Genomic DNA, 22,363 nt, shown 5'->3' with positions numbered 1-22,363 from the left:
AAAACTACCATTCCAGTATTTTACTTGCTATATTGTATTTACTTTGCCATCATGGCCTTTTTTGCCTTTACCTCCCTTCTCACCTCATTTGCTCACATTGTATATAGACTTGTTTATACTGCATTATTGACTGTATGTTTGTTTTTACTCCATGTGTAACTCTGTGTCGTTTTATCTGTCGAACTGCTTTGCTTTATCTTGGCCAGGTCGCAATTGTAAATGAGAACTTGTTCTCAACTTGCCTACCTGGTTAAATAAAGGTGTTCTCAACTTGCCTACCTGGTTAAATAAAGGTGTTCTCAACTTGCCTACCTGGTTAAATAAAGGTGTTCTCAACTGGCCTACCTGGTTAAATAAAGGTGTTCTCAACTTGCCTACCTGGTTAAATAAAGGTGTTCTCAACTGGCCTACCTGGTTAAATAAAGGTGTTCTCAACTGGCCTACCTGGTTAAATAAAGGTGTTCTCAACTGGCCTACCTGGTTAAACAAAGGTGAAATAAAATAATAAAAAAAATAAAGCCTGGTCCCAGATCTGTTGTCTCCTTCTATAGCCTGGTCCCAGATCTGTTGTCTCCTTCTATAGCCTGGTCCCAGATCTGTTGTCTCCTTCTATAGCCTGGTCCCAGATCTGTTGTCTCCTCCTATAGCCTGGTCCCAGATCTGTTGTCTCCTTCTATAGCCTGGTCCCAGATCTGTTGTCTCCTTCTATAGCCTGGTCCCAGATCTGTTGTCTCCTTCTATAGCCTGGTCCCAGATCTGTTGTTCCTACCTATTTCTCTGATTTGGTCCTGATTTGGTCCTGCCGTACATACCTATACGTACGCTACGGTCACAAGACGCAGGCCTCCTAATTGTCCCTAGAATTTCTAAGCAAACAGCTGGAGGCAGGGCTTTCTCCTATAGAGCTCCATTTTTATGGAACGGTCTGCCTACCCATGTCAGAGACGCAAACTCGGTCTCAACCTTTAAGTCTTTACTGAAGACTCATCTCTTCAGTGGGTCATATGATTGAGTGTAGTCTGGCCCAGGAGTGGGAAGGTGAACGGAAAGGCTCTGGAGCAACGAACCGCCCTTGCTGTCTCTGCCTGGCCGGTTCCCCTCTTTCCACTGGGATTCTCTGCCTCTAACCCTATTACAGGGGCTGAGTCACTGGCTTGCTGGGGCTCTCTCATGCTGTCCCTGGAGGGGGTGCGTCACCTGAGTGGGTTGATTCACTGTTGTGGTCATCCTGTCTGGGTTGGCGCCCCCCCCCCCCTTGGGTTGTGCCGTGGCGGAGATCTTTGTGGGCTATACTCAGCCTTGTCTCAGGATGGTAAGTTGGTGGTTGAAGATATCCCTCTAGTGGTGTGGGGGCTGTGCTTTGGCAAAGTGGGTGGGGTTATATCCTTCCTGTTTGGCCCTGTCCGGGGGTGTCCTCGGATGGGGCCACAGTGTCTCCTGACCCCTCCTGTCTCAGCCTCCAGTATTTATGCTGCAGTAGTTTATGTGTCGGGGGGCTGGGGTCAGTTTGTTATATCTGGAGTACTTCTCCTGTCCTATTCGGTGTCCTGTGTGAATCTAAGTGTGCGTTCTCTAATTCTCTCCTTCTCTCTTTCTTTCTCTCTCTCGGAGGACCTGAGCCCTAGGACCATGCCCCAGGACTACCTGACATGATGACTCCTTGCTGTCCCCAGTCCACCTGGCCATGCTGCTGTTCCAGTTTCAACTGACCTGAGCCCTAGGACCATGCCCCAGGACTACCTGACATGATGACTCCTTGCTGTCCCCAGTCTACCTGGCCATGCTGCTGCTCCAGTTTCAACTTCCACCTGACTGTGCTGCTGCTCTAGTTTCAACTGTTCTGCCTTATTATTATTCGACCATGCTGGTCATTTATGAACATTGAACATCTTGACCATGTTCTGTTATAATCTCCACCCGGCACAGCCAGAAGAGGACTGGCCACCCCACATAGCCTGGTTCCTCTCTAGGTTTCTTCCTAGGTATTGGCCTTTCTAGGGAGTTTTTCCTAGCCACCGTGCTTCTCCACCTGCATTGCTTGCTGTTTGGGGTTTTAGGCTGGGTTTCTGTACAGCACTTTGAGATATCAGCTGATGTACGAAGGGCTATATAAATAAATTTGATTTGATTTGATTTGATTTGATTTGTCTCCTTCTATAGCCTGGTCCCAGATCTGTTGTCTCCTTCTATAGCCTGGTCCCAGATCTGTTGTCTCCTTCTATAGCCTGGTCCCAGATCTGTTGTCTCCTTCTGTAGCCTGGTCCCAGATCTGTTGTCTCCTTCTATAGCCTGGTCCCAAATCTGTTGTCTCCTTCTATAGCCTGGTCCCAGATCTGTTGTCTCCTTCATAGACGTCATCCTGACCAACTGGCCCTCCAAATACACCTCCGCTGTCTTCAACCAGGATCTCAGCGATCACTGCCTCATTGCCTGTATCCGCTACGGAGCCGCAGTCAAACGACCACCCCTCATCACTGTCAAACGCTGCCTAAAACACTTCTGTGAGCAGGCCTTTCTAATCGACCTGGCCCGGGTATCCTGGAAGGACATTGACCTCATCCCGTCAGTTGAGGATGCCTGGTCATTCTTTAAAAGTAACTTCCTCACCATTTTAGATAAGCATGCTCCGTTCAAAAAATGCAGAACTAAGAACAGATACAGCCCTTGGTTCACCCCAGACCTGACTGCCCTCGACCAGCACAAAAACATCCTGTGGCGGACTGCAATAGCATCGAATAGTCCCCGTGATATGCAACTGTTCAGGGAAGTCCGGAACCAATACACACAGTCAGTCAGGAAAGCTAAGGCCAGCTTCTTCAGGCAGAAGTTTGCATCCTGTAGCTCCAACTCCAAAAATTTCTGGGACACCGTGAAGTCCATGGAGAACAAGAGCACCTCCTCCCAGCTGCCCACTGCACTGAGGCTAGGTAACACGGTCACCACTGATAAATCCATGATTATCGAAAACTTCAATAAGCATTTCTCAACGGCTGGCCATGCCTTCCGCCTGGCTACTTCAACCTCGGCCAACAGCTCCGCCCCCCCCGCTGCTCCTCGCCCAAGCCTCTCCAGGTTCTCCTTTAACCAAATCCAGATAGCAGATGTTCTGAAAGAGCTGCAAAACCTGGACCCGTACAAATCAGCTGGGCTTGACAATCTGGACCCTCTATTTCTGAAACTATCTGCCACCATTGTCGCAACCCCTATTACCAGCCTGTTCAACCTCTCTTTCATATCGTCTGAGATCCCCAAGGATTGGAAAGCTGCCGCAGTCATCCCCCTCTTCAAAGGGGGAGACACCCTGGACCCAAACTGTTACAGACCTATATCCATCCTGCCCTGCCTATCTAAGGTCTTCGAAAGCCAAGTCAACAAACAGGTCACTGACCATCTCGAATCCCACCGCACCTTCTCCGCTGTGCAATCTGGTTTCCGAGCCGGTCATGGGTGCACCTCAGCCACACTCAAGGTACTCAACGATATCATAACCGCCATCGATAAAAGACAGTACTGTGCAGCCGTCTTCATCGACCTTGCCAAGGCTTTCGACTCTGTCAATCACCATATTCTTATCGGCAGACTCAGGAGCCTCGGTTTTTCGGATGACTGCCTTGCCTGGTTCACCAATTACTTTGCAGACAGAGTTCAGTGCGTCAAATCGGAGGGCATGCTGTCTGGTCCTCTGGCAGTCTCTATGGGGGTGCCACAGGGTTCAATTCTCGGGCCGACTCTTTTCTCTGTGTATATCAATGATGTTGCTCTTGCTGCGGGCGATTCCCTGATCCACCTCTACGCAGACGACACCATTCTATATACCTTCGGCCCGTCTTTGGACACTGTGCTATCTAACCTCCAAACAAGCTTCAATGCCATACAACACTCCTTCCGTGGCCTCCAACTGCTCTTAAACGCTAGTAAAACCAAATGCATGCTTTTCAACCGGTCGCTGCCTGCACCCGCATGCCCGACTAGCATCACCACCCTGGATGGTTCCGACCTAGAATATGTGGACGTCTATAAGTACCTAGGTGTCTGGCTAGACTGCAAACTCTCCTTCCAGACTCATATCAAACATCTCCAATCGAAAATCAAATCAAGAGTCGGCTTTCTATTCCGCAACAAAGCCTCCTTCACTCACGCCGCCAAGCTTACCCTAGTAAAACTGACTATCCTACCGATCCTCGACTTCGGCGATGTCATCTACAAAATGGCTTCCAACACTCTACTCAGCAAACTGGATGCAGTCTATCACAGTGCCATCCGTTTCGTCACTAAAGCACCTTATACCACCCACCACTGCGACTTGTATGCTCTAGTCGGCTGGCCCTCGCTACATATTCGTCGCCAGACCCACTGGCTCCAGGTCATCTACAAGTCCATGCTAGGTAAAGCTCCGCCTTATCTCAGCTCACTGGTCACGATGGCAACACCCATCCGTAGCACGCGCTCCAGCAGGTGTATCTCACTGATCATCCCTAAAGCCAACACCTCATTTGGCCGCCTTTCGTTCCAGTACTCTGCTGCCTGTGACTGGAACGAATTGCAAAAATCGCTGAAGTTGAAGACTTTTATCTCCCTCACCAACTTCAAACATCAGCTATCTGAGCAGCTAACCGATCGCTGCAGCTGTACATAGTCTATTGGTATATAGCCCACCCTTTCTCACCTACCTCATCCCCATACTGTTTTTATTTATTTACTTTTCTGCTCTTTTGCACACCAATATCTCTATCTGTACATGACCATCTGATCATTCATCACTCCAGTGTTATTCTGCAAAATTGTAATTATTTGCCTACCTCCTCATGCCTTTTGCACACATTGTATATAGACTCCCCCTTTGGTTTCTACTGTGTTATTGACTTGTTAATTGTTTACTCCATGTGTAACTCTTTGTTGTCTGCTCACACTGCTATGCTTTATCTTGGCCAGGTCGCAGTTGCAAATGAGAACTTGTTCTCAACTAGCCTACCTGGTTAAATAAAGGTGAAATAAAATAAAAATAAATACAATTCTATAGCCTGGTCCCAGATCTGTTGTCTCCTTCTATAGCCTGGTCCCAGATCTGTTGTCTCCTTCTATAGCCTGGTCCCAGATCTGTTGTCTCCTTCTATAGCCTGGTCCCAGATCTGTTGTCTCCTTCTATAGCCTGGTCCCAGATCTGTTGTCTCCTTCTATAGCCTGGTCCCAGATCTGTTGTCTCCTTCTATAGCCTGGTCCCAGATCTGTTGTCTCCTTCTATAGCCTGGTCCCAGATCTGTTGTCTCCTTCTATAGCCTGGTCCCAGATCTGTTGTCTCCTCCTATAGCCTGGTCCCAGATCTGTTTGTGCTTTTTCCTACTGCATTATGCACGACTATTCCATATGGAACAGACTGGCACGCACCCAGGCTAGAGGCAGAGTGCTAAAATTGCTGAATATTATTATATATGAATTTTAAAAAATGTACCTTTATTTAACTAGGCAAGTCAGTTACTTAAGAACAAATTCTTATTTTCAATGAATTTTATTTTTATTTTTTTTATTTCACCTTTATTTAACCAGGTAGGCTAGTTGAGAACAAGTTCTCATTTGCAACTGCGACCTGGCCAAGATAAAGCATAGCAGTGTGAGCAGACAACACAGAGTTACACATGGAGTAAACAATTAACAAGTCAATAACACAGTAGAAAAAAAGGGGGAGTCTATATACAATGTGTGCAAAAGGCATGAGGAGGTAGGCAAATAATTACAATTTTGCAGATTAACACTGGAGTGATAAATTATCAGATGGTCATGTACAGGTAGAGATATTGGTGTGCAAAAGAGCAGAAAAATGAAGGCCTAGGAACAGTGGGTTAACTGCCTGTTCAGGGGCAGAACGACAGATTTGTACCTTGTCAGCTCAGGGGTTTGAACTTGCAACCTTCCGGTTACTAGTCCAACACTCTAACCACTAGGCTACCCTGCTGCCCTATAGATATATAATAGGCTGGTTTGAGATGTGAGCTAGTAACTGGAAGGTTGCGAATTCGAATACTGGGTCTGACGGGGAAAATCTGGAGGGAAATGAGAATGTCAACTGTAGAGTTGCTGGTATCAAATAGATGTCATTGCCTGCCGTTGTGCCCTTGAGCAAGGCACTTCCACAACAACTGCTCCACGGCGCCCAGTGTGGCAGTCCCCTGCTCCAGCCTCTCTAACCTGTGTATATACAGTGCATTTCCACATTTTGTTACGCTACAGCCTTATTCTAAAATGGATTCAATTGTTTTTTTCCCCCTCATCAATCTACACACAATACCCCATAATGACATCACAATACCCCATAATGACATCACAATGCCCCATAATGACATCACAATACCCCATAATGACAAAGCAAAAATATGTTGTTTTTTGTTGTTGAAATATCACATTTACATAAGTATTCAGACCCTTTACTCAGTACTTTGTTGAAACACCTTTGGCAGTGATTACAGCCTTGAGTCTTCTTGGGTATGACGCTACAAGCTTGGCACACCTGTATTTGTGGAGTTTCTCCCATTCTTCTCTGCAGATCCTCTCAAGCTCTGTCAGGTTGGATGGGGAGCGTCGCTGCACAGCTATTTTCAGGTCTCTCCAAAGATGTTTGATCGGGTTCAAGTCCTGAGCGCTCTGGAGCAGGTTTTCATCAAGGATCTCTCTGTACTTTGCTCCATTCATCTTTCCCTCGATCCTGACTAGTCTCCCAGTCCCTGCCTCTGAAAAATGTCCCCACAGCATGATGCTGGCCACTCCATTATAGACAGAATACCAGCTGACTGCTTCTTCCCTAAATAGTTCTTGCATAGTTTGGAGCTGTGCTTTGGGTCATTGTACTGTTGTAGGAGGAAATTGGCTCCAATTAAGTGCCATCCACAGGGTATGGCATGGCGTTGCAAAATGGAGTGATAGCCTCCCTTCTTCAAGATCCCTTTTTGATCCCAAATCTCCCACTTAGCCCCCACGTAAGCACCCCCAGACCCTCACCCCCAGACCATCACCCCCAGACCATCACCCCCAGACCATCACCCCAGACCATCACCCCTACCCCAGACCCTCACCCCCAGACCATCACCCCCAGACCATCACCCCCAGACCATCACCCCCAGACCATCATCCCCAGACCATCATCCCCAGACCATCACCCCCAGACCCTCACCCCCAGACCCTCACCCCCAGACCATCACCCCCAGACCATCACATTGCCTCCACCATGCTTGACAGATGGTGTCAAACATTCTTCCAGCATCTTTTCATTTTTTCTGCGTCTCACGAGTGTTCTTCTTTGTGATCCGAACACCACAAGATTCGTCTGTCCATAACACATTTTTCCAATCTTTCTCTGTCCAGTGTCTGTGTTTATTTGTCCATCTTAATCTTTTCTTTTTATTGGCCAGTCTGAGACATGGCTATTTCTTTGCAACTATGCCTAGAAGGCCAGCATCTCCGCCTAGATGGTCAGCATTCACTGTGACGTTGAGACTGGTGTTTTGCGGGTATTATTTAATGAAGCTGCCAGGTGAGGACTTGTGAGGCGTCTCAAACTAGACACTATAATGTACTTGTCCTCTTGCTCAGATGTGCACCGGGGCCTCCCACTCCTCTTTCTATTCTGGTTAGAGCCAGTTTTCTCTGTTCTGTGAAGGGAGTAGTACACAGCGTTGTACGAGATCTTCAGTTTCTTGACAATTTCTCAAATGGAATAGCCTTCATTTCTCAGAACAAGAATAGACTGACAAGTTCCAGAAGAAAGTTCTTTGTTTCTGGCCATTTTGTGCTTGTAATCGAACCCACAAATGCTGATGCTCCAGATACTCAAGTAGTCTAAAGGCCAGTTAGCGCCACCTCTATGCAGACGATACCATTCTATATACATCTGGCCCTTCTTTGTGTTAACAAACCTCCAAACGAGCTTCAACGCCATACACTACTACTTCCATGGCCTCCAACGGCCCTTAAATGCTAGTAAAACTAAATGCATGCTCTTCATCCGATCGCTGCCCGCACCCACCCGCCCGACTAGCATTACTACTCTGGATGATTCCGACATATGTCGACAACTATAAATACCTAGGTGTCTGGTTAGACTGTAAACTCTCCTTCCAGACTCACATTAAACATCTCCAATCCAAAGGTAAATCTAGAATCGGCTTCCTATTTCACAACAAAGCCTCTTTCATTCATGCTGCCAGACATACCCTTGTAAAACTGACCATCCTGCCGATCCTCGACTTTGGTGATGTCATTTACAAAATAGCCTCCAACACTCTACTCAGCAAATTGGATGCATCCAATCACAGTGCCATCCGTTTAGTCACCAATGCCCCATATACTACCCACCACTGCGACCTGTATGCTCTCGTTGGCTGGTTCTCGCTACATATTCGTCGCCAAACCCACTGGCTCCAGGTCATCTATAAGTCTTTGCTAGGTAAAGCTCCGCCTAATCTCAGCTCACTGGTCACCATAACAACACCCACCCGTAGCACGCGCTCCAGCAGGTATCTTTCACTGGTCATCACCAAAGCCAACACCTCATTTGGCCGTCTTTCCTTCCAGTGACAGGAACAAATTGTAAAAATCACTGAAGTTGGAGATTTATTTCTCCCTCACTAACTTGAAGGGTGAGCTGTCAGAACAGCTTACCGAACGCTGCAGTTGTACATCTGTAAATAGCCCATCCAACTAACCAACTACCTACCTCATCCCCATATTTGTTTTTGTTTTTCTGCTCTTTTGCACACCAGTATTTCTACTTGCACATCTTCTTCTGCACATATATCGCTCCAGTGTAAATTGCTATATTGTAATTACTTCGCCACTATTGGCCTATTTATTGCCTTACCTCCTTACTTCATTTGCACAGACTGTATACAGATCATTCTATTGGCCTACCTGGTTAAATAAAGGTGTTCTCACCTGGCCTACCTGGTTAAATAAAGGTGTTCTCACCTGGCCTACCTGGTTAAATAAAGGTGTTCTCACCTGGCCTACCTGGTTAAATAAAGGTGTTCTCAACTGGCCTACCTGGTTAAATAAAGGTGTTCTCAACTGGCCTACCTGGTTAAATAAAGGTGTTCTCAACTGGCCTACCTGGTTAAATAGAGGAGAAAAAAAAAAGAAAGAGAGGCATGAAGATAAATTAATCATATATAGAACGATTCATTTAAATGAAAGCCTACAGGTTTAATGCATTATGATGCCATCATTCCAATGCATTGTGAGACTTGTCATGAGCATGATTGATCCCTGATTATTTAATGTAATCATTAAGATCACGTTAATCATCAACTAAACGTTGACTTCTGATTTATCCCAACCCCTCTGAAAGACATACATATACCGTTTAAAAGTTTGGGGTCACTTAGAAATGTCCTTGTTTTTCTTTTATTTAACCAGGCAACTCAGTTAAGAAGAAATTCTTATTTTCAATGACGGCCTAGGAACAGTGGGTTAACTGCCTTGTTCAGAACGACAGATTTGTACCTTGTCAGCTCAGGGATTCAACCTTGCAACCTTTCGGTTACTAGCCCAACAGCTCCAACCACTTGGCTACCTGTCTCTAACCACTAGGCTACCTGTCTCTAACCACTAGGCTACCTGTCTCTAACCACTTGGCTACCTGCTCTAACCACTAGGCTACCTGTCTCTAACCACTAGGTTACCTGTCTCTAACCACTTGGCTACCTGCTCTAACCACTAGGCTACCTGTCTCTAACCACTAGGCTACCTGCTCTAACCACTAGGTTACCTTCTCTAACCACTAGGCTACCTGTCTCTAACCACTAGGCTACCTGTCTCTAACCACTAGGTTACCTTCTCTAACCACTACCTTCTCTAAACACAAAACAAGACAGTCACAACAAGATCACCTGAACACAGGACAGTCGCAACTAGATCACCTGAACACAGGACAGTCACAACTAGATCACCTGAACACAAGACAGTCACAACTAGATCACCTGAACACAAGACAGTCACAACTAGATCACCTGAACACAAGACAGTCACAACTAGATCACCTGAACACAGGACAGTCACAACAAGATCACCTGAACACAAGACAGCCACAACTAGATCACCTGAACACAGGACAGTCACAACTAGATCACCTGAACACAGGCCAGTCACAACTAAATCACCTGAACACAAGACAGTCACAACTAGATCACCTGAACACAGGACAGTCACAACAAGATCACCTGAACACAGGACAGTCACAACAAGATCACCTGAACACAAGACAGTCACAACTAGATCACCTGAACACAGGACAGTCACAACTAGATCACCTGAACACAGGCCAGTCACAACTAAATCACCTGAACACAAGACAGTCACAACTAGATCACCTGAACACAGGACAGTCACAACAAGATCACCTGAACACAGGACAGTCACAACAAGATCACCTGAACACAAGACAGTCACAACTAGATCACCTGAACACAGGACAGTCACAACAAGATCACCTGAACACAGGACAGTCACAACAAGATCACCTGAACACAGGCCAGTCACAACTAGATCACCTGAACACAAGACAGTCACAACTAGATCACCTGAACACAGGACAGTCACAACAAGATCACCTGAACACAGGCCAGTCACAACTAGATCACCTGAACACAAGACAGCCACAACTAGATCACCTGAACACAGGACAGTCACAACTAGATCACCTGAACACAGGCCAGTCACAACTAGATCACCTGAACACAGGACAGTCACAACTATTATTACTTTAGGCCCAGATTCAATCCGGACAGCTGAAGATCCACTTTATAGCGTGATTGATGTTTAAAGGTCATTCGCGACTGATCCGACATATGCCGCGTTTACTGTGAATTGCGTTCTAAAAGATGCAAAGCCCGAAACGGAGCGATGGGATTGGATTGAATTTAGCCCCAAGTAGTAGTCTGCTGTTGTGTTTACGAAGAGACTTATGAATGCATAAAGTACTGCATTTGCATATGATCGCTCCCACAGTGCATTTAAAAAGTCTAGGCTGCATACAAGCAGTCATATGAAGTCTAACTAACTCTAAACCATCTCTCCCCCCCATCAGAATTCATCGAGGGAGTCTCACAGTTCAGTGTCAAGGGGGACAAGGAGTCAAAGCTTCGGTGTAAGTAGACAAATCTACTGAAAATCCATCTCCGCTACTTCCTCTTCATCTACACACCGTTTCACCATATACAAAGTTACAACGACGTGTACTACAAAGACAAAACCAAAAGCACTATGTGGTTGTTTATTCTGTATTTACACACGTTCCTGCTTCCTTCCCCTCCTCCAGTCGCCACAGTAGAAACAGAATGCCTGACGGTTAATGATGAGGCGTTCTCCGAAACACCAAAACAAAGCTCTGTGTTCAAACCACTGTTGTCTATTTACACGCGCATTCCTGCATACTCCCTCCTACACCTCTTTCTCCCATCCTCTCCACCCCTCCCTCTACCTCCCCTCTCCCCTCTCCTCCCTTCTCTAGTTGCCTTCCGGATCTACGACATGGACAAGGATGGCTACATCTCCAACGGAGAGCTCTTCCAGGTGCTGAAGATGATGGTAGGAAACAACCTGAAGGACACCCAGCTGCAGCAGATCGTGGACAAGACCATCATCAACGCAGACAAGGACGGAGACGGCAGGATATCCTTCGAAGAGTTCTGCTTAGTAAGTCTGAGGTCTAACTGTGTTGTCCGGGGGAACTGTGTTGTCGGGGGGAGGGGAACTGTGTTGTCCAGGGGGAACTGTGTTGTCGGGGGGGGGGGGGGGGACTGTGTTGTCCGGGGGAACTGTGTTGTCGGGGGGGGGAACTGTATTGTCCGGGGGAACTGTGTTGTCCAGGGGGAACTGTGTTGTCGGGGGGGGGGGGGGGAACTGTATTGTCCGGGGGAACTGTGTTGTCTGGGGGGAACTGTGTTGTCCAGGGGGAACTGTGTTGTCCAGGGGGAACTGTGTTGTCCAGGGGAACTGTGTTGTCCGGGGGAACTGTGTTGTCCGGGGGAACCTTAGAGATTGCTGCCCCAACGTATATAGAGACATTGGACACTGGTCACTTCAATGTCTATATACTTTTTTTACCCACTTCATATGTATATACTGTATTCTAGTCATGGCTCATCCTGCTGTCCACTTCATATGGATATACTGTATTCTAGTCATGGTTCATCCTGCTGTCCACTTCATATATATATACTGTATTCTAGTCATGGTTCATCCTATATACTAACTACTGCTGTCCACTTCATATGGATATACTGTATTCTAGTCATGGTTCATCCTATATACTAACTACTGCTGTCCACTTCATATGGATATACTGTATTCTAGTCATGGTTCATCCTGCTGTCCACTTCATATGGATATACTGTATTCTAGTCATGGTTCATCCTGCTGTCCACTTCATATGGATATACTGTATTCTAGTCCTGGTTCATCCTGCTGTCCACTTCATATGGATATACTGTATTCTAGTCATGGTTCATCCTGCTGTCCACTTCATATGGATATACTGTATTCTAGTCCTGGTTCATCCTGCTGTCCACTTCATATGGATATACTGTATTCTAGTCATGGTTCATCCTGCTGTCCACTTCATATGGATATACTGTATTCTAGTCCTGGTTCATCCTGCTGTCCACTTCATATGTATATACTGTATTCTAGTCATGGTTCATCTTTTTTTTTTACAGTATTTCCCGATCCCTTAATTTTTCCCACATTTTTGTAACGTTACAGCCTTATTCTAAAATTGAGTAAATAAATACAAATCCTCAGCAATCTACACACTATACCCCATAATGGCAGAAATGATGAGACTACTATGAGACTCAAAATTGAGCTCAAGTTCATCCTGTTTCCATTGATCGTCCTTGAGATGTTTCTACTACTTGACTGGAATCCACCTGTGGTAAATTCATTTGATTGGACAGGATTTGGAAAGGCACATACCTGTCTATATACGGTCCCACAGTTGACAGTGCATGTCAGAGCAAAAGGTAAGCCTTGAGGTCGAAGAAATAGTCCGTAGAGCTCTGAGACAGGATTGTGTCGAGGCACAGCAGCATTGAAGGTCCCCAAGAACACAGTGGACTCCATTTTTCTTAAATGGAAGAAGTTTGGAACCACCAAGACTCTTCCTAGAGCTGGCCGCCCGGCCAAACTGCGCAATCGGGGGAGAAGGGCATTGGTCAGGGAGGTGACCAGGAACCCGATGGTTACTCTGACAGAGCTCTAGAGGTCTGTGGAGATAGGAGAACCTTCCAGAAGGACAATCGTCCCTGCAGAACTCCACCAATCAGACCTTAATGGTAGAGTGACCAGAAAGAATGAAGCCACTCCTCAGTAAAAGGCACAACAGCCCGCTTGGAGTTTGCCAAATGGCATCTAAAGACTCTCAGACCATGAGAAACAAGATTCTCTTGTCTGATGAAACCAAGATTGAACTCTCTGGCCTGAATGCCAAGCATTATGTCTGGAGGAAACCTGGCACCATCCCTATGGTGAAGCAAGGTGGTGGCAGCATCATGCTGTGGGGATGTTTTTCAGCTCAGGGACTGGGAGACTAGTCAGGATCAAGGCAAAGATGAACAGGGAAAAGTACAGAGAGATCCTTGATGAAAACCTGCTCCAGAGCGCTCAGAAGCTCAGACTGGGGGCAAAGGTTCACCTTCCAACAGGACAAATCTTCGGGACAAGACTCTGAATGTTCTTAAGTGGCCCAGCCAGAGCCCGGACTTGAACCCAATCGAATATCTTTGGAGAGACCTGAAAATGGCTGTGCAGCAACACTCCCCATCCAACCTGACAGAGCTTGAGAGGATCTGCAGAGAAGAATGGGATAAACTCCCCAAATTACAGGTGTGCCAAGCTTGTAGCGTCATACCCAAGAAGACTCGAGGCTGTAATCACTGCCACTGCCACACTTCAACAAAGTACTGAGTAACGGGTCTGAATACTTATGGAAATGTGATATTTTTTCTAAATGAGCAAAAATGTGTAAAAGCCTGTTTTTGCTTTGTCATTGTGGGGTATTGTGATGTCATTATGGGGTATTGTGATGTCATTATGGGGTATTGTGTGTAGATTGACGAGGAGGGAAACACGTATTTAGTGTAACATTAGAAGTGCTATGTGTAGATGACATGACTCGAGCCAGTTTCTATCTGAAAGGTCAGTATTATTTTGTTTTGAATTTTACCCCCTTTTTCTCCCCAATTTCGTGCTATCCAATTGTTAGTAGTTACGATCTTGTCTCATCGCTACAACTCCCGTACGGGCTCGGGAGAGACGAAGGTCGAAAGCCGTGCGTCCTCCAAAACACAACCCAACCAAGCCGCACTGCTTCTTTAACACAGCGCGCATCCAACCCGGAAGCCAGCCGCACCAATGTGTCGGCGGAAACACCATGCACCTGGCGACCTGGTTAGCGTGCACTGCGCCTGGCCCGCCACAGGAGCCACTAGTGCGTGATGAGACAAGGATATCCCTACCGGCCAAACCCTTCCTAACCCGGACGATACTAGGCCAATTGTGCGTCGCCCCATGGACCTCCCGGTCACGAACCCAGAGTCTCTGGTGGCACAGCTAGCACTGTGATGCAGTGCCCTAGACCACTGCGCCACCCGGGAGGCCCAGTGAAAGGTCTGTATTCTGTTTCAATCTCCTGAATGAGCCATATTTGGAACATTTCTCTAAAGCCTTCAACTAAAATGCTCTGTCCTTGTGTGAGTATTATTTTTTGGTTTGAGCTGATTGGACCATGGTTATAATTGGTTTGAGCTGGTTGGACCATGGTTATAATTGGTTTGAGCTGGTTGGACCATGGTTATAATTGGTATGAGCTGGTTGGACCATGGTTATAATTGGTTTGAGCTGGTTGGACCATGGTTATAATTGGTTTGAGCTGGTTGGACCATGGTTATAATTGGTTTGAGCTGGTTGGACCATGGTTATAATTGGTTTGAGCTGGTTGGACCATGGTTATAATTGGTTTGAGCTGATTGGACCATGGTTATAATTGGTTTGAGCTGGTTGGACCATGGTTATAATTGGTTTGAGCTGATTGGACCATGGTTATAATTGGTTTGAGCTGGTTGGACCATGGTTATGATTGGTTTGAGCTGGTTGGACCATGGTTATGATTGGTTTGAGCTGATTGGACCATGGTTATAATTGGTTTGAGCTGGTTGGACCATGGTTATAATTGGTTTGAGCTGGTTGGACCATGGTTATAATTGGTTTGAGCTGATTGGACCATGGTTATAATTGGTTTGAGCTGGAGCAAGTTGTTGTGGAGGGATTGTGTGACTTCATTTGAAGAGACTCATTCATAAAAATAGCTGAGAGTGCAGGACAGTATTAAAGAACAAGACAAGGAGTTATTAACAGCATACAGTAGTTATACTAGTATTAAGGGGTTATTAACAGCATACAGTAGTTATACTAGTATTAAGGGGTTATTAACAGCATACAGTAGTTATACTAGTATTAAGGGGTTATTAACAGCATACAGTAGTTATACTAGTATTAAGGAGTTAACAGCATACAGTAGTTATACTAGTATTAAGGGGTTATTAACAGCATACAGTAGTTATACTAGTATTAAGGGGTTATTAACAGCATACAGTAGTTATACTAGTATTAAGGGGTTATTAACAGCATACAGTAGTTATACTAGTATTAAGGGGTTATTAACAGCATACAGTAGTTATACTAGTATTAAGGAGTTAACAGCATACAGTAGTTATTCTAGTAGTGAGTTGTCTCTCTTAGGTAGAACCATGTTGCCAATAGCGTTAAGAATCAATCTGTTCCAACCTGCTTTTGGAATTAGAATTGGAATTGGAACTATAATTTCAATTAGAATTGGAACTAGAATTTCAACTAGAATTGGAATTAGAATTGTAACTAGAATTGGAATCTGAATTGGAATTAGAATTGAAACTAGAATTGGAACTAGAATTGGAATTAGAATTCGAACTAGAATTGGAATTAGAACTAGAATAACAATTCTAACTCAATACTTGTGTTCCGCCTCTCTTCTCCTAGGTGGTGGGTGGCCTTGACATACACAAAAAGATGGTGGTGGACGTGTGAGCCCGTCCCTCCGCTCCTCTCCCCCCCTCGCTTTCTTCTCCGTCTGTCTCTGAAGATCTGCTCAAGACATCTGACAAACGCTCTCTGTGTATTTCAATGGAAGTATTCTCTCTCTCTCCTTGAAGCCACTTTTTTTCGTAAGAAACCACGAGCCTCGTGAAGCCAACTGTGTTATTGAACTCCTCTCAATAACACGAAGAAAGACAGATGTTCTTGTTTGTAAAGAACATCCCAGTTCAATGGAGGAGGGAGGGGGAGAAATGTTTGCTCCTTTATATTTAGGTCATTTTTTTCTTATTTTTTTTGGTTATATTTATTTTCGTTCTGGTCTCTTCTTTTTTTTAAATACACAAATATTCATGTATATCTATAATGGCTCTCTCGTGGTTAAATGTGACGTTATCTGAGGTGTTACATTAAATAAATAATACTTGATTTCAGTTACAATTGAAAAAAGTAGGGTGTGAAGTGCCAACCAGGACATACCCAGAAACCAGCTGATATTGGTATTACTATGAACTATCCACGTCGCTGTCAGTGATGGATGACTAGTGTGTGATACGTCAAGCGTTCCTACGTCATCACATGATGACTAGTGTGTGATACGTCAAGCGTTCCTACATCGTCACATGATGGCTAGATGCACATTTTATTTTCACAAATAAACAGCCATTTCTTTTGTTCCATTTCCATCCTCTTGAGCAAGTTGTGATTAGATCAGTTAAACTTCCAATCACATGAAACATACAATATAATGTTATTGTAACACGAGTGTTTTATTTATAGTGACTTATATATGTCGGAAATTATTATTCTGTTTCTTGTCAGACTTTCTGGAAGAAGAAAAAAACGAAATGTCAAGTAGAGATTACATGCCAAGAAAGTGTTTTTGTCATTTATTGACTTTGATGACATGTTTTTACGTTGAACAGTCTGTATCGGTCTACATAACAGTCACCCAATCCAAAGTAACAGGTAGCCTGGCAGTTAGAGATTAGCCAGCATCCAGAGGGTTGCCAGTTTGAAATCCGAGGTCGGATGGGAAAAAATCGTTTGGGAAGTGAACAGGCAACGAGATGGTTGTTGGTATCAAATCCTAGATGCCATTGCCTGTGATCTTGAGCAAGGCACTTAACCCCGTACAGCAACTGTTCCACGGGCTCGGTGGTAAGGCTGCTCCAACCTGTGTGTGTGTGTGTCTTTCGGAGGGTTTTGGAATAGTCACGTTTCAGTTGCACCTTGAATAAAGTGGCCTAGAGCGCATCACTCAAGTTGAAGAATCTCTCTTCAAGTCATGGAGCGCATCTACGAAAATCTATTGTATTACATTTTGAACTGAAGTTTGGAGGAATATTCTGAGCCTAATGACGTCGAGATTGAAAACAATTCTCGACATAGATTGTAAATGTCAGTGTGTTATTGAGACAACATGTAAGGGATAATCAACTAGCTAGATACGTTCTATGGAAAGCAATGCACGACGTGGAAGGTGTGTTCCACGACGCGCTAGCGGAGCGAAACTAACCTTCCACTGAATTGCACTATTTTCTAGAGAGCCTGAGTTGATTATTCCTTTTATACCACAGCTATAAATTAAACACGTTTGCCGCCAGAAATGTGTTCATTTGCAAAGTAGATAGAAAGTTGCCACGGGAACCAAACAAACAGACTTGCTAGTTTAGTTATTAAGCAAACCATCAGTCCACGCTTGCTATAATGAAAATCTAATTCAACAATGCCGTTTTTCAAATAAACTTTTGTTTTTAAAAGCAGTTTAAACATAGAACATGTAAGAATGAACTATAGCCATTGAATTCTACCGTGTTGATATACTGTGTGTTATAGGGAAATAATGCACGCTCTAGAATGCCCTTCAAGCCAATCAGAAACGAGTATCCAACAATGCCATGGTATAAATAATGTTAAGGCATCGTATTGAGACTCAACTGTAGGCCGCATTGTTAGTTTTGTAACCAATAGACACTGAGTGTACAAAACATTAAGAACACCATCCTAATATTGAGTTGCACCCACCCCCCACTCTTTGCCCTCAAAACAGCCTAAATTCGTCAGGACATGGACTCTACAAGGTGTTGAAAGCGTTCCACAGGGATGCTGGTCCATGTTGACTCCATTGCTTCCCACAGTTGTATCAAGTTGGCTGGGTGTTCTTTGGCTGGTGGACCATTCTTGATACACACGGGAAACTGTTGAGCATGGAAAAACCCAGCAGCATTGCAATTCTTGGTACAAACCAAAGGCTCTTAACTCTGTTGTCTTGCCCATTCACCATCTGTCTGAATCTGCACACACACAAATTGTATCAGGGCTTAAAAATCATTCTTTAACCTCCCCTTCATCTATACTGATTTTTATTTTAAATGTCTATTTAACTAGGCAAGTCAGTTAAGAACAAATTCTTATTTTACAATGACGGCCTACCCCGGGACAAACCCTCCACTAACCCGGATGACACTGTGCCAATTGTGTGCCGCCCGATCACGGACATTTATGATACAGCCCGAGATCGAACCCGGGTCTGTAGTGATCCCTCTAGCACTGAGATGCTGTGCATTAGACCGCTGCGCCACTCGGAAGTAGATTTAATAATCGACTTCATACCCTTCACCTGGATTCACCTGGTCAGCCTACGTCAACGGAAAGAGTAGGTAGATGTTCCTAATGTTTTGTCCACTCAGTGTATACACTGTGTCTACTAGATTAGGTAAATGCTATCAATGTGCAAATGGGATGGTGTATATTTTAATGTTTCTTCTTTCACCACTTGTTTTCCTATCACGGACGCCTCATCGTTCCTCTCCCTCTGCGGTATTAAAAGCAGGGAGATTAACACAAGCATTTACCAAACTACCGTATTTAAAGGGGAGGTGGGCATCCCTGGCAAAATGTAAAAACAAAATGGTGTGTCCGGTTGGCTTTGAGTGACCTGATAGGTGGGTTTGGACACCAGTGATTTGTTGTCCGGTTGGCTTTGAGTGACCTGATAGGTGGGTTTGGACACCAGTGATTTGTTGTCGGGTTGGATTGAGTGACCTGATAGGTGGGTTTGGACACCAGTGATTTGGTGTCGGGTTGGCTTTGAGTGACCTCATTTCCTGGTTCGGACACCAGTGATTTTAGTGAGAAACATTGAGTTGGAGAGTCATCGGATGTGTATCAAACGGCACCCTATTCCCTATATAGTGCACTACTTTTGACCAGGGTTGGCACCCTCTTCCCTATGTAGTGCACTACTTTTGACCAGGCCTCATAGGACTCTGGTCAAAACGCCTCCCATTTGCTTGCAGGATTTTGGTTACGCATGTAGATGATCCATTTAAAGAATCCTCTTGTTAATTAACACATGAATGGTGATGTTAGTAATTATGATATTTAATCATCTACTGGTGGCTACAATATGGATATGTTCGCATTATGAGCAGTAAATTCAAACAAACTGAACTATTTAAGTGTTTAGTATTTTCCTCCCGGATCAACGAGATGATTCTTATTTCCCAGTAAAAGGTCTGTTTCCTGCGTCAACTGCTACACACTGCACTCTGCTTTCACGGGGAGATATGATGCTGTTTTTGTATATATATATTTATGCAGTTCCATCTTTCTGTTCTGTTGTCCTTATAGTTCCAGACTGCTCCTTAGTTTTGTAACTGCTACTTTTTCTATTTTCTTTGAAGGAGACAGTTTTTTGTGTTGTTTTTTTAGTATGTGGAAAATGAAAATGGTTTAAGTTTGAGATTTCTTTTTCCCCTTTTCTCTGCATTCTGCATCTGATGCTGTGAGACTGTTGGAAACGTGATACTGAATGACAATAACAAATAAATACACTTTGAAACATTGTAAGTATTGGCTTTTTGTGATTACTTTGTTTCCCTGGTGTGTAGGGGGGGGGGGGGGGGGGTTCTGTTTCCCTGGTGTGTAGGGGGGGAGGGGTTCTGTTTCCCTGGTGTGTAGGGGGGGGGGGGGTTCTGTTTCCCTGGTGTGTAGGGGGGGGAGGGGTTCTGTTTCCCTGGTGTGTAGGGGGGGGGGGTTCTGTTTCCCTGGTGTGTAGGGGGGGGGGGTTCTGTTTCCCTGGTGTGTAGGGGGGGGAGGGGTTCTGTTTCCCTGGTGTGTAGGGGGGGGGGTTCTGTTTCCCTGGCGTGTAGGGGGGGGGGGTTCTGTTTCCCTGGTGTGTAGGGGGGGGGGGGTTCTGTTTCCCTGGTGTGTAGGGGGGGGATCTGTTTCCCTGGTGTGTAGGGGGGGGGTTCTGTTTCCCTGGTGTGTAGGGGGGGTTCTGTTTCCCTGGTGTGTAGGGGGGGGTTCTGTTTCCCTGGTGTGTAGGGGGGGGGTTCTGTTTCCCTGGTGTGTAGGGGGGGGGGGGTTCTGTTTCCCTGGTGTGTAGGGGGGGGGTTCTGTTTCCCTGGTGTAGGGGGGGGTTCTGTTTCCCTGGTGTGTAGGGGGGGGGGTGTTCTGTTTCCCTGGTGTGTAGGGGGGGAGGGGTTCTGTTTCCCTGGTGTGTAGGGGGAGGTGTTCTGTTTCCCTGGTGTGTAGGGGGGGGTTCTGTTTCCCTGGTGTGTAGGGGGGGGGTTCTGTTTCCCTGGTGTGTAGAGGGGGGGGGTTCTGTTTCCCTGGTGTGTAGGGGGGGGTTCTGTTTCCCTGGTGTGTAGGGGGGGGGGTTCTGTTTCCCTGGTGTGTAGGGGGGGGGGTTCTGTTTCCCTGGTGTGTAGGGAGGGAGGGGTTCTGTTTCCCTGGTGTGTAGGGGGGGGGGGGATCTGTTTCCCTGGTGTGTAGGGGGGGGGGGTTCTGTTTCCCTGGTGTGTAGGGGGGGTTCTGTTTCCCTGGTGTGTAGGGGGGGGTTCTGTTTCCCTGGTGTGTAGGGGGGGTTCTGTTTCCCTGGTGTGTAGGGGGGGGGGGTTGTTTCCCTGGTGTGTAGGGGGGGGGTTCTGTTTCCCTGGTGTGTAGGGGGGGGTTCTGTATCCCTGGTGTGTAGGGGGGGGTGTTCTGTTTCCCTGGTGTGTAGGGGGGGGAGGGGTTCTGTTTCCCTGGTGTGTAGGGGGGGGGGGTGTTCTGTTTCCCTGGTGTGTAGGGGGGGGTTCTGTTTCCCTGGTGTGTAGGGGGGGGTTCTGTTTCCCTGGTGTGTAGGGGGGGGGGGGGTTCTGTTTCCCTGGTGTGTAGGGAGGGGGGGTTCTGTTTCCCTGGTGTGTAGGGGGGGGGGGTTCTGTTTCACTGGTGTGTAGGGGGGGGGGGGTTCTGTTTCCCTGGTGTGTAGGGGGGGGGTTTCTGTTTCCCTGGTGTGTAGGGGGGTTCTGTTTCCCTGGTGTGTAGAGGGGGGGGTTCTGTTTCCCTGGTGTGTAGGGGGGGTTCTGTTTCCCTGGTGTGTAGGGGGGGGGTTCTGTTTCCCTGGTGTGTAGGGGGGGTTCTGTTTCCCTGGCGTGTAGGGGGGGGGGTTCTGTTTCCCTGGTGTGTAGGGGGGGGTTCTGTTTCCCTGGTGTGTAGGGGGGGGGGGTCTGTTTCCCTGGTGTGTAGGGGGGGGGGGGTCTGTTTCCCTGGTGTGATGGTTAATGGACCATGATGGCAGACGCTACACAGTCTCACAAAACGTAACAGTATCACATATTTATTAACATGAACTCATATTTGCACATTGACTTACACTACCGTTCAAAAATGTACTGTTTTGTTTTAAGCACGTTTTTTGTCCATTAAAATAACGGAGATATAGATCCTTCCGGAACAGAATCTGGCACTTCTCAGTTTTGGACTGTTTTGTTCCCGGAACCCATTTACCAGAATCCGGTACCTCTCCTGGCATGAAAAATAATAGTCTCTTTTGTCTCTGTCGGCTCTGCCTTTGACCAGTCCGTCCCTGTTCTCATCTTGACCAAGCTCAACCGTGTGGGGGAAGTTGCATATAGACGTTGATCTTGGTTCTGCATTTCCCCTCTCCCTCTCTCTCCAGTCTCTCCCTCTTACTCTCTCTCTCTCCAGTCCCCCCCCTCTCTCTCTCCAGTCTCTCCCTCTTACTCTCTCTCTCTCCAGTCGCCCCCCCTCTCTCTCTCTCTCCAGTCCCCCCCCCCCTCTCTCTCTCTCCAGTCTCTCCCTCTTACTCTCTCTCTCTCTCCCGTCTCCCCCCTCTCTCTCTCCAGTCTCTCCCTCTCCCTCTTACTCTCTCTCTCTCCCGTCTCCCCCCTCTCTCTCTCCAGTCTCTCCCTCTTACTCTCTCTCTCTCCCGTCTCCCCCCTCTCTCTCTTCAGTCTCT

General features: G+C 46.2%; 1 protein-coding gene across 1 annotated transcript in view; it reads left to right on the top strand.

Moving 5' to 3' along the window:
- LOC109879793 (calcineurin subunit B type 1-like) overlaps nucleotides 1-19,968 on the top strand; it is a 56,583-nt gene extending 36,615 nt beyond the window's left edge. Inside the window, exons 4-6 of the mRNA XM_031804810.1 lie at nucleotides 11,072-11,131; nucleotides 11,495-11,679; nucleotides 16,060-19,968. Coding sequence (XP_031660670.1) covers nucleotides 11,072-11,131; nucleotides 11,495-11,679; nucleotides 16,060-16,107 — 293 coding nt within the window. The 3' untranslated portion in view covers nucleotides 16,108-19,968. The remainder of the gene's footprint in view (nucleotides 1-11,071; nucleotides 11,132-11,494; nucleotides 11,680-16,059) is intronic.
- The last annotated feature ends 2,395 nt before the right edge of the window (nucleotides 19,969-22,363 follow it).

The sequence above is a fragment of the Oncorhynchus kisutch genome, linkage group LG25 (assembly GCF_002021735.2).
Source record: "Oncorhynchus kisutch isolate 150728-3 linkage group LG25, Okis_V2, whole genome shotgun sequence".
Lineage (NCBI taxonomy): Eukaryota > Metazoa > Chordata > Actinopteri > Salmoniformes > Salmonidae > Oncorhynchus > Oncorhynchus kisutch.
Note: the sequence above shows the minus strand (reverse complement) of the source record. Positions and strands in the feature narration are given on the sequence as shown.